Source organism: Equus przewalskii, chromosome 7 (genome assembly GCF_037783145.1).
Source record: "Equus przewalskii isolate Varuska chromosome 7, EquPr2, whole genome shotgun sequence".
Lineage (NCBI taxonomy): Eukaryota > Metazoa > Chordata > Mammalia > Perissodactyla > Equidae > Equus > Equus przewalskii.
Window position 1 is genome coordinate 40,649,295 of NC_091837.1, and position 13,569 is coordinate 40,662,863.

The 13,569-nt window shown below is 37.0% G+C and overlaps 1 protein-coding gene across 18 annotated transcripts in view; it reads right to left on the reverse strand.

Annotated features, from left to right (window-relative positions):
- RBBP8 (RB binding protein 8, endonuclease) overlaps positions 1-13,569 on the reverse strand; it is a 103,656-nt gene that overhangs the window by 70,914 nt on the left and 19,173 nt on the right. For 11 of the 18 annotated variants that reach the window (XM_008523296.2, XM_008523295.2, XM_008523294.2 and 8 more), the window contains exon 2: positions 13,094-13,300. In XM_008523296.2, coding sequence (XP_008521518.1) covers positions 13,094-13,202 — 109 coding nt within the window. In that variant the 5' untranslated portion in view covers positions 13,203-13,300. Of the gene's footprint in view, positions 1-4,660; positions 4,903-13,093; positions 13,301-13,569 lie in introns of all 18 variants that reach the window. The other 7 variants (XM_070629687.1, XM_070629693.1, XM_070629696.1 and 4 more) reach the window with 1 other exon arrangement.

Below are 13,569 nucleotides of genomic sequence, written 5' to 3' on the forward strand. Positions count from 1 at the left end.
GAAAGAATGTTATGAATATACCTTTAATCAAATGTTCACAGCGGCTTTATTCATAACAGTCAAACACTAGAAACAACCCAAATGTCCTTCCATGAGTGAATTATTAAAAAACAAACAAAAAACTGTGGTGCATCCTTATACTATATGCACTACTCAGCAATAAAAAGGAATGAAGTATTGACATGTAACAACTTGGATGAATTGCAAGGGAATTATGCTGAGTAAAAAAAGAAGATAATTTCAAAGGGCACACGCTATATGATTCCATTCACACAACATTCTTGAAATGACAAAATTACGGATGAAGAACAGATTTTGGGTGGCCAGAAGTTGGAGGGGTTGGGGTGGGAGGAAGGTGGTTGGGGACTTAAAAGAGTGGCATGAGGGATCCTTGGTGGCAGTCACAGGAATCTACATGTGATTAAGTTGCATAGAACTAAATACACTCACACACAGACACACACAAGTGCATGTTACACACACACAAGTGAGTGGATGCCAAATTGGCAGAATCCGAGTAAGGTTGGTAGATTGTGTCAATGTCAATTTCTTGGTTATGATATTACACTATAGTTGTACAAGATGCTACCATTGGGGAAAATGGGGTAAAAGATATGAGACCTCTTTGTATTGTTTGTTACAACTACATGTGAACCTACAACAAGCTCAAAATAAAAAGCTAAAAAATATTTATGGAAAAATATTTGCCCTAAGAGAATTGGAAAACTTTTAAAATGTTAAACATAATAATAAAGGGAAAACATTTTTAAAGAATGTTAAGAATAAAAACCAGTGTGATCTTTTGATTTTTAAAAAATCTTTTCCATCTGTCAAGTTCCTTGCCTGAGAAGCTTCCTTCTTTTTCAGGTAATGAAGGCAACCTCATGAGACCCTGAAAGTACTTAGTCAAGCATCAAATCATTCTTGAAGAATTAAGAAAAAAACTTGTGACCCTTCTAAGCCAAAGACTACAGTCAGCAGTTTTTCACTCTCTTCTTCCCTTCCCAAAATGTGTGAAAATTTACTTGTTGACAGATTTTCTTGTTTTTAATTTTGGCCAACTTCTAAAACTTGGGTCTGCCTTTAGAAGTGAAAGGTGCACCCAAAGATGAAATGGATTCTTGCCATGAACCACTTTAAGAAAAGAAACAATGAAATAGAAAATCCATATAAACTTCAAAAGAAAATTCTTGGGAAATATGGAAAGACTACTCTTTTATCTTGTAAGCATTCAACACCTGTGAGGCATTTGTTCTGTCACGCAGATCAGCCCTGAAACAGGTTTATGTGTGTATGTGTATCTGTTTAAATTTTAGCATTTGCCATTCATCAAGTCAATTAGGCATCTACAATTAGAACCCCTATAAAGCGTGCTTTAATCCTGCTCCACACCCATCGGAAGGAATGAGGCTATACAACAATGCAGCTCCTGTATGAACAGGTAGTCTGTTCAACAAAGTATGTGGGATTGTAACACTGGCAACCTGAGACACCTATTGAGGAAACAGCGCTCAAAAGACCAAGCACTCTACGATTAACCCTACACCCACCCATCTACGAATTATAGAGGAAATGAAATAAGGGCCCAGATATGCAGTCATAACACATGAAACAAATTTAAGAACTCAGAAATGAGGCAAGAGTTCAATTCATTATAAACCAAATAAAAATCACTGCTGTTAATTTTTACTTATTTTAGTTCTCTACCCAGAACAAACCATATATAATGCACTGTCACTTTAAAACATGTTTTTTATGGTTTTGAATTAGAAATTCTAAGCCTGATAACACCTTTCTTGACAAATAGTGGCTTTATGTATAGCTCAAGTAATCTAAATTCTACCAAAAATACTATTACTAATACTTCCATAATTGCCTAATAAATTTCAACTGCAAAGTGAAAACTCTTGTCTTTATGAGATGCAGCCATTCTTAAGGTGAGCTTAGTTTCCTCTTAAGATTTAATTATCTCAAAATGGTTTAATTAATTTTTGTGGATTTTATTGAATTTATGGATGTTAATGCAAATAGAAAAATAACAGATGTGAGAGTTACTGACAGTATTATTAATAATGAGTAGGACACTGATGTTATAGACCAAAATTACATGCAATTCTTTTCATTGTTAATTTGTGTAGTCTTAATACGAATGTTATCTTTTTGGAATTTTTGATGAACACTTGAGAAAATTAAGGGAGCAATTCAAAACTAAATCAAGAAATATTTATTCTATCATATTAGAGCCTCCACACTTTCCCATTTCTTCAAAGGGGTTCCAATTTTGTCTCAAAATATCTGCCTGGTTTTCTATGAAACTCATTACCATAATTACCAGATACAGAAAATATTATTAGACAAGATATTGCTGGCAGAACCTGGCATGGACAAGAAACCACTCATTAAAATGGTGACATTCTGAAAAACAAATATTCTAAATTCTATTTTATTACCTGTGCTTTTAAAAAGTAAACCTGATACTGAAAGAGATTTAAAAAGCCAAAAAGAAAAAAACTGTACCTAAATGAACACTTTATTAAAACTTTTAAACTTAAAGAATTCTGAAATTTCTATTAAATTCTATTAAAATGTTAATTGTGAATTCAAAGCATAAAGACTGTATATCATCAGTAACAATTTGTGTTTAACCCTGACACTTAGCAGCATTTATCACAAAAGGAACATAAGACACTAGAATAACAATCATGAAAGGATACAATTATCCTAATGATAAAAGATATAAAAGCTCAGTCACACATATCTCTAGAATTTTTTAACAAAAATGCTCTGGTTTGCAAATTGCTGTTCTTCAACAGAAGTTCAGAGACTTTGTTTATTTCCTAGTTTTAAAAGAAACCCATGTAGCTTTTTAAATTCTCATGCTCAGTGTACGTATTGCCTTGTACATATGTTTTTGCTATCACTTTATTATGTTTTGGTCAAAAAACATACTATGAGGCAAAAATGAGGCAAAAAAAGCTCTAGATACTTATAACAGGGTATTCAGATGGACCTAAGTTTCTATGGGTAGACTTTCTTGGACATATAAGTAAAAATTATGTATCTCAAGTCCTACCATTCACAACATTTCTTTTCTATTCTTTTTTTTTAACTGACACGAAGGTTTAAAGTAATGAGTCAGTTTTGATTCCTATATATACTTCAAAACCTGCAAAGTCCAGACAAGTCCATGTTTGATGTCTTTCAAATAGCCTCTTATACCAGTTTCTCCAAGTGGATCCCCCACCTTAAAAAAATTAAGTACCCCTCAGGCACTTCTTTGATGTTATCACACAGTCTGAGGATCTAATTTTATATGGAACTATGTGGAACACAATGACAAAGAATTCTGTTAAAAAAGTTCTGCTTTCAGCAAATTTGCCTAGCCCCGACCAAAATGTTTTTAAATAACATACTAATTTTTTTTAAAATAGTGCTCATTCATTTAATACCTTTAAGAATCCATAAGTGATTCTGAAATTAGAAAATGTAGCCTGATCTATATATTACAAAGTACCAGAGGTTATCTTCTCTCATCAGCTCAAATATATATCCAATACCTACCATTCATAAAGCACACGGATATTAACCAAATACACCAACAACTACTGTATTGCTTCCTTCAAGTTTTTCAATGTATATAAACTAACTCTCCTGGGAGTATGATGACTATTAAAGTATGGCCACAAGGAATATACAATTTAAAAAAATTATGCATTATGCAATATTTGTGAAGTGAAGAAGGCTGACAGGAAAACTGATTCATTTGAAACACGGTGGAGGAGAGCTCTACATTCCCTGGACCGTCGGAAAGATGAACAAGCGGGTCCTGGAGCAAATTAAGCCCGAACTATCGCTGGAGGCAAAAATGACAAAACTGAGGCTGTCCTACCTTGGGCACTTCACGAGTGGGCAGGGTTCTTTGGAAAAGACAATCATCACAGGGAAAGTAGAAGGCAGCGGGAAAGAGGAAGATCAAATCTGAGATGGTTTGACTCCACAAAGGAAGCCACAGGCATGAGTCCACAGAGGCTGAGCAGGGCTAAGGACAGGACGCTGTGGACACCACTCATGCACAGGGTTGCTAGGAGTTGGAGCCGACTCGATGGCATGTAACAGCAACATTTCTGAGTTTTGTATGTTCCATATCTGATGAACATGGAATATTGTTCTTATCAAACAGTATATTATTTATTTTCTTTTTCATTGTAAAATAGATCTCCTGAAGACCCTGAAACACTAAGAAACATGAGGAAGAAATCTGCCAAATATTTCATCCCTGTTAAAGTAAGAGGCTAAAAATAAAACTGGCCCAGTTTTAAGTGGGTATGTACAAAAATTCTAAAATTACATGAGCAACATGAAAAACAAGCACAGTTTAGATAATGAAATAAGAGTAAAAATAAGCCAGATGTAAAACAGTATGTACTCTGATCACAACAATACAATAACCTACTCACACTTCTTTTAAAACTAGGAAAGAATAAACAAATGTCATTCTTATAGAATGGTGATTTATTTTTCCTTTCTCAGCTTTCTACTATCTATTCTAACTTTCTATTATCTAAAAATAGAAAGTTTAAATGGGTAGTAAAATATTTCAGGGTTTTAGGCAGATATAAAATTTTGATATTTTCATAAATTAAGGGATTTAAAAACTGACATTCAAGAAAATGTTCCGGGGCCGGCCTGGCGGTGCAGCGGTTAAGTGTACATGTTCCACTTCTTGGCCACCCGGAATTCGCTGGTTTGGATCCCGGGTGCAGACATGGCACCGCTTGGGATGCCATGCTGTGGTAGGCGTCCCACATATAAAAGCAGAGGAAGATGGGCACGGATGTTAGCTCAGGGCCAGTCTTCCTCAGCAAAAATAGGAGGATTGGCAGCAGTCCGCTCAGGGCTAATCTTCCTCAAAAAAAAAAAAAAAAAGAAAAGAAAATGTTCCATCAATCCAGCCATAAACTATGCAATCCATTTAGATACTATTTATTTACTAATTTTTTACTATGTGTCAAGCACTTTTACCTACAGAGATGTAAAGATGAGTAAGACAGGGATTTGGCATAATAAAAATTTAACGATCTTTTTAAAACCAGTTATAAAACAGAAAGTAATTATTTGAAGGATAAAGTATTTAATCTTATGCTTGAAGATGGCAGAATGCTAATTCTCCTTTATCAAATGTTTACTAAAAACTCAAGTACATCTGGTCCTATTTAAATTATTTCAAAATACCGTATTTGCTTCACTTCCAGGTCACAAAGAGTAAGCTTTTTTATAATATGTAGCTCCCATAAGAGTTTAAACTTGAAGCTATTCTTATTTGTAAACCTAATGCTGCGGTTACAGTAATAAACCAAAAGGAAGATGTTGCTGCTCTTCAACAGAAGTTGGGAGACACTGTTTATTCCTTCCCAATTTTAAAAGAAGTGCATGTAGCTGATTACACTGCTCCTATGAGCGTTACCAAGACAGATTGCCTTGTGTCTGGCTTTTTTTTTGCTATCATTTCATTATATAATTACATTATCTAAATATTTTTCTAAAGAAAATGAATACAATGTCCAAAAAACCCATGGGTCTTCTTTACTGCTGCATCCTCGGGAACTGCTACCATTCCTGGCATATAATTCAATAATTACTCATTGAATGAGTGCCCAGTCAGTACTAAAACTCAGAAACCTTCCTCAACTGTTCACACCAGATTTTCTGGGAGAAAACAGTGCAGTCAAGGGAAGAGCAGAATTAACGTAAAATATTCATATTTGTCCCTGAACATATGACCACAAGCATAGGCCACTTTAAAATTAGACCTTGGGGCCAGCCCCCTGGCCGAGTGGTTAAGTTCGCCGACTCTGCTTCGGCAGCCCAGGGTTTCACCGGTTCGGATCCTGGGCGCAGACGTGGCACCGCTCATCAGGCAATGCTGAGGTGGCACCCCACATGCCACAACTAGAAGGACTCACAACTAAAAATATGCAACTATGTACCAGGGGACTTTGGGGAGACAAAGGAAAAATAAAATCTTAGGGGGCCGGCCCAGTGGTGCAGTGGTTAAGTTCACATGTTCCACTTCTTGGCGGCCCGGGTTTCACTGGTTCGGATCCTGGATGCGGACATGGCACCGCTTGGCACGCCATGCTGTGGTAGGCATCCCACATATAAAGTAGAGGAAGATGGGCACGGATGTTAGCTCAGGGCCAGGCTTCCTCAGCAAAAAGAGGAGTACTGGCAGTAGTTAGCTGAGGGCTAATCTTCCTCAAAAAAATAAATAAATAAATAAAATAAAATTAGACCTTAACCACTAAGAACAAATTTGAATTTCTAAATTTTTTAATATTTGGAGTAACTAATGTGCCTTGAATATAAACAGCTCCTAGAAATTGGTAAGAAAAAGGTCAACAACCCGAGAAAATAGTCAATAAAGTATATAAACAGTTTATTAAAAAGAAATACAAATCTTTGCCCTTACACATAAGCAAAGGCGCTTAATCTTATTCATAATATAAATTAATACACTGAAAAAACTCAATAGACATGTTAATCAAACACAACATGAAGATGTCCCTTAGATACAGGATTTGAACAAACCAACTATAAAAAGACACTTTAGATAACTGAGGAAATTTGAATTCTATCATCTAATAGGTATTAGATGATATTAAAGAATTTGTTTTGTTAGTGTGACAATGGCATTATTTTGTTAAAAAAGACTACTGGAATATACTGAAATATTTATAGATGAAATTATTTCAGACTTCAAAATAAGTGAGTAGAAGAGGGACAGAGAAGTACATGGAATATACGTAAAATAGGATTGGCCATGTTCTAATAATGGTTGAAGCTGCGTGATATATAAACAGGAGTTCATTTTACAATTTTTTTTTACTTTTGTATTTATGTAGTATTTCCTAATTAAAAAATCTTAAACTTTAAATTAGAAAAGAACATAAAAGAACACACTCACAAAAGATAATAAAAATGGTTATTTGTTTGTGTAGTGGGGGAGAGAGAGAACTTTTCACTGTTACTTTGTGTTTCGATATTTCTAGAGAAAAGCTTAAGTTAAAAACAAAAGACAAGGGGCTGGCCCCGTGGCCGAGTGGTTAAGTTCGCACGCTCCGCTACAGACGGCCCAGCGTTTCATTGGTTCGAACCCTGGGTGCGGACATGGCACCGCTCATCAAACCACGCTGAGGCAGCATCCCACATGCCACAACTAGAAGGACCCACAATGAAGAATATACAACTATGTACTGGGGGGCTTTGGGGAGAAAAAGGAAAAAAAAAAATCTTTAAAAAAACCCACAAAAACAAAAACAAAAAACAAAAAAAACCCAAAAGACAAAACAGTAATAACTCCAACGATACCTGGATTTCTTTCTTTTTTTTTTTTAACAGAAGCAGCACCTTTATCAAGGGCAGCAGGCATGGTGACCAGCAGACTGGATGGAGAGCCAGAAGATCCGGATTAGCTCTGTCAGGGAGGCCACCCATTTGGGCAGCAGTTTCTGTTTTTGGTTTTTTGGTGCTTTGTTTTATTTTGTTTTTTTGGGTGAGGAAGATTGGCCCTGAGCTAACATCTGTTGTCAATCTTCCTCTTTTTTTTATTCTTGCCAAAGCCCCAGTACAGAGTACACAGTTGTAAGCCATTCCAGTTCTTCTATGTGGGACACCTCCACAGCATGGCTTGATGAGCGGTGCGTAGATCCACACCCAGGATCCAAACTGGTAAACCCTGGGCCACAAGCAGAGCATGCGAACTTAACTCTGCCGTGGGGCTGGCCCCAATACCTGGATTTCTAAATGAACACTAATGCATTCTGATTGCATCAACAATCCTATATGCTGAAAGAGAGCTTTAATGGAAACAAGGATCAGAATAATCTATCAAAGAATGAGCATAATAGAGCAGTAAAGGATATAGGTGAAGTAGGAGAAGTAAATCCCACTTTCACAATAAAAAAAATTAGGAAGTTTCTAATGCTTATCTCACCTAGGAATTCAAAAACTACAATTAAGAAGTGGAGACTTTCAGCAAAGTTGCAGGATATAAAGTCAACACACATAAATCAGTGGTGTTTCTATATACTAATAATCAACAATCTAAAAAGGAAATTAAGGAAACAATTCCATTTACAATAGCATCCAAAAGAATAAAATACTTAGGAATAAGCTTAAGCAAAGAGATGAAAGACTTGTACAATGGAAACTGCAAGATGTTGCTAAAAGAAATTAAAAACATAAATAAATGGAAAGACATCTCATGTTCACAGATTGGAAGACTTAATATTGTTAAGCTGTCAATACTACTCAAAGTGATGTAAGATCTGAGACGATCTCTATCAAAATCCCAGTGATGTTTTGTGCAGAAAGAGAAAAATCTGTCCTAAAATCCATATGGAATCTCAAGAGACTCTGAATAGCCAAAACAATCTTCAAAAAGAACAAGTTGGAGGTCACATACTTCCAGATTTCAAAACTTAATAAAAAATTACAGTAATCAAAACAGTGTGGTACTGGAATACAGACAGATATACAGACCAATGGAATAGAATAGAGTCCAGAAATAAACTGTCACATATACGAGCAAATGGTTTTTGAGAAGGGTGCCAGTCAATGGGGAAAGGACAGTCTTTTCAATAAATGGTGCTGGGAGTACTGAATATTCACGTGCAAAAGAATGAAGTTGGATCCTTACCTTACACTATATACAAAATTTAACTCAAAATGGATCAAAGACCTAAACATAAGAGCTAAAACTATAAAACTCTTAGAAGAAACATAAGGCAAAAGCTTAATGACATTGGATTTAGCAATGAGTTCTTGGATACACCACCAAAAGTATAGGCAACAACAACAAAATAGATAAACTTGACTATATCAAAATTAAAAACTTAAATGCATCAAAGGAAACAATTAACAGAATGAAAAAGCAATCCACGGAATGGGAGAAAATATTTGCAAATCACATATAAGAGGTTAATATCTAGAACATACAAAGAACTCCTACAACAACAAAAACCTGGTACGAAAATAGGCAAAGGACTTGAATAGACATTTCTCCAAAGATACACAAATGGCTAATAAGCACAGAAAAAGATGCTCAACATCACTAATCATTACGGAAATGCAAATCAAGACCACAATGAGATATTACCTCACATCCACTAGGATGGCTACCGCTATTTAAAAAAAAAAAAGAGGGGCTGGTGTGGTGGTGCAGTGGTTAAGTTCGCACATTCCACTTCTCAGTGGCCCGGGGTTCACTGGTTCGGATTCCGGGTGTGGACATGGCACTGCTTGGCAAAAGCCATGCTGTGGTAGGCATCCCACATATAATGTAGAGGAAGATGGGCATGGATGTTAGCTCAGGGCCAGTCTTCCTCAGCAAAAAGAGGAGGATTGGCAGTAGTTAGCTCAGAGCTGATCTTCCTCAAAAAAAAAAAAAAAGAAAGAAAGAAAGAAAGAAAAGAAAGCCAAAAATAAGTTTTGGTGAGAATGTAGAGAAATTGGAACCTTGTGCATTGTTGGTGGGAATGTAAAAGGCGCAGCCTTTTAGAAAACAGTATGTTGTTCCTCAAAAAATTAAAAATAGAATTACCATATGATTCATCAATTCCATTTCTTGGTATATACCCAAAAAAACTGAAAGTAGGGTCTTGAAGAGATATTTGTGTACCCATGTTCACAGCAACACTATTCACAATAGCCAAAAGAGGGAAGCAACCCAAAAGTCCATCAACAGATGAATGAATAAGCAAAATGTGGTATATACATACAATGAACTATTATTCAGCCTTAAAAACGAAGGAAATTCTGCAATATACTACAATATGGAAGAACCTTGAGGACATTGTGCTAAGTAAAATGAGCCAGTCACAAAAAGACAAATACTGTACGATTCCACTTATATGAGGTACTTGGAGTAGTCAGAAGCAGAGAGACAGAAAGTAAAATAGTGGTTGCCAGGGGGAGGGAGGAGTGAATGGGGAGTTATTGTTAATGAGTATAAAATCTCAGTTTTACAAGATGAAAAGAGTTATGGAGATGGGACAGTGATGATGGTTGCACAATATTATGAATGGATGTAATACCACTGAACTGTACACTTAAAAATAGTTAAGATGGTGCCAGCCCAGTGGCCTAGTGGTTAAGTTCGCGCACTCCAGTTCAGCAGCCTGGTGTTTGTGGGTTCGGATCCCAGGCGTGGACCCACACACTGCGCATCAAACCATGCTGTGGCAGCATCCCACATGCAAAATAGAGGAGGATTGCCACAGACGTTAGCTCAGCAACAATCTTCCCCCAGCAAAAAGAAGATCGGCAACAGATGTTTGCTCAGGGCAAGTCTTCCCGACCAAAAAAAAAGTTAAGATGATAAATTTTATGTTATGTATATTTCATGAAATTTTTTATAAAAAGTAAGTATCCCCGTTCCTCCCCCTTGCCAAAAAGAGATGAAAAGTAAGAATTTTCTAAGATTTCCTAACCATTTAAACTTTCTCATGTTTATTATTTTGGTCATTCTCTTTCTGCTTCCTCTTAGAAATCAGTAGTTTCAAAAGTCATAAAGGAGATAATTAAAAAGTAATCAGTATGTGAAACCTCTGTTAACTACTTTTTTGAGTGTCCCATTGTCTCTAGCTGGGATGGTCCATAGCAGGCATTGATAGTACATAATGGTTGCTCCTTCAGAATGATAGCAACAGCTAAAACATATATTGTTCATTATGTGCCAGACACTCTTCCAAATGCTTTACATATATTAAGCTATTTAATACAAAATGAGGTAGTTATTATCAGTATCTTTTTTATAGACACAGAATTTGAGGCACTATAAAGTTAACTTGCAAAGGTCACCACCTCTATTCAAGTGGTGGATATGGCTTTTGAATATTGGCAGCCTAGATTCAGAATTCCTGGACTTAACCACTCTATCACATGGCCTCTTTCTCAGCACAGCACTACTGCCACCTACTTTCAATCAATGGAAGTAGGCACTCAAGATGAAAGCTTTAGACTTAATCCTAAAGACAAGGCATGATGATAATCATGCTTTCAGCATACTACATACTGTTTTACATAATCTGGACATATCTACCTTTCTAACATCATCTCCTTTCCACCTTGCCATTAAACTCCTATCTCGCACGGGGCAGTCCTGTGGCCAAGTGGTTAAGTTCTCGTGTTCCGCTTCGGCAGCCCAGGGCTTCGCCATGTCGAATCCTGGGCACGGACATGGCACCACTCATCAAGCCATGTTGAGGCGGCATCCCACAAGCCACAACTAGAAGAACCCATGACTAAAATATACAACTATGTACTGGGGGGATTTGAGGAGAAAAGGCAAAAAAAATCCCTCCCATGTCCCAACCCATTCTCTCTTACAGTTATACTCAACTGTCTACAGTTCCTTGAATAAAATCAAGTTATCTCCAAACTTTGCATATGCTATTCTTTTTACTCAGAATAGTCCCTCCCTTCTCCCACCATCTTCTCTGCCTAGACTTAATTGTAAAGCCTGGTCTGACAGAAACCCCCTCTCACCCGACTCCCTTTTATATTCCCAGATAACATGGTACACTACAAAATCCCTTAAACCCAGGACTATATTTGATTCATTCTTATTCACAAAGTCTGGCACATAGTTAAGTGCCCCCCAAAATATTTCTTGAACAAGTGTCTCCAAGTACACAGAGGTTTGAAACGATATTTCTGGGGTTCTTATTTCAGAATCCATTAATTAATGAGGAGTCCATTATCATGAGGTTCTGCCAGAAACTAAATTTACCATAGGAAAGTTCCAACACAGACCTACAGACTATACCTTAGATTCAGGTGGATCATGTTTTAATGGCACTTCAGTGTAATGTGACAACTATTAAGCACTGCAGTATTAAACCTATGGCTGCAATTGGTAATCAAGAAACAAATGTAACATGAAGCATTTCCCACACGTGGGGAAAATGTATAAGATTAAAGTCACAGAATTAGATAAGTATATAACAGCTTAATATCAAATCTCGAGGTTAGCTTTAATAGAAAATTCCTTTACACAGAGTACATTTTAACACAATCACAAATAATATTTATATACTCATCTCAACCACAACTGCTCAAGCCTCTGTATACTCAGTGCACTTCATATGAACCTTTTAGCTCGTTTCATTATATTATAATTATCTGTTTACATGACTCTTAGACTGCAGGCTGTTTGAAGGCAAACTGCCATTCACTTTTGTATCTCTTGGTAGCAGATTCCCAAAGGTTTGTTGAATGACTGAGGTACTATTTTTATGTCTACAAACAATCCTGCAAATAACTTTACAGAAGAAAATTAAGTTTAGAGGTTATGTAACTTGGCTGAGATCACCGAGCAAGTAGATAAATGAAATCATAATACAAATCCACCTTCTGCCTCGGCGGCCTGGGGTTCACAGGTTTGGGTCCCGGGAATGGACCTAGCACTGCTCGTGAAGCCACACTGTGGCGGTATCCCACATAAAATGGAGGAAGATGGGCACAGAAGTTAGCTCAGCAACAACCTTCCTCGAGCAAAAAGAGGAAGATTGGCAGGGCCAGCCCAGTGGCGCAGTGGTTAAGTGCGCACGTTCCGCTTCTCAGTGGCCCAGGGTTCACTGGTTCAGATCCTGGGTGCAGATGTGGCACCGCTTGGCAAGCCATGCTGTGGCAGGCGTCCCACATATAAAGTAGAGGAAGATGGGCATGGATGTTAGATGAGGGCCAGTCTTCCTCTGCCAAAAGAGGAGGATTGGCAGCAGATGTTAGCTCAGGGCTGATCTTCCTCACAAAACAAAGAATACAAATCTAGGTCTTCAGTGAACAATTTCTATGCCCCTTCCACCATACCACACATATTATCACAAGTAAGCAACCGCAAATTGCGCAAGAACTGCATCCTGTAGTAGTTGTCTGTGGTTAAAAAGCAACAACTCAACCATAAAAATGAATCACAAAAAATTACAATAGTAAGAGTCCCTAAAGATGAGCTCTGGGAACTTTACGCAAAATTAGTTTTGACTATTATAGTCTCAGCAGAACACTGCTGTAAGAACTTAAGAAAAGATGTTACCTTGTACTTCTTTATCATGATACTCCTTTAATTTTGTCCAAAGATCCTTAAAGTCATTAGATACATCTGCAGAACTAGGGCTTCCAGAACTGCTGCCAGAGACGCTCATCTTGCTTAATACACTCCACACTTCTAATTGCCTAATATCTTCTGACCTTTTCTGTTACATTATATAGGTATGAAGTTGTCTTTGGACAGTTGAAATACCTGAAACGACAGATTGCAACATAAATGAATTCTGCATTTATCTTTATGCAATTTGAAGTCAGAATGACCTCAAGCCCAGCCAGCTGTTCTCAAGTTTCCTTATTTACCTATAATCAATCACTTTGATAATTCGGCGGGGGAGTGAGAATTGAGGAAAGAAGATTATGGTGAGAAAAGTCCTGATTTCAGTTATCTGGCCTTCAGTTAAGCTAAATTTGCAGGCAAATTTTCTCCTATTCCTCCTAGAGGGAATTACCTAAATTACATTA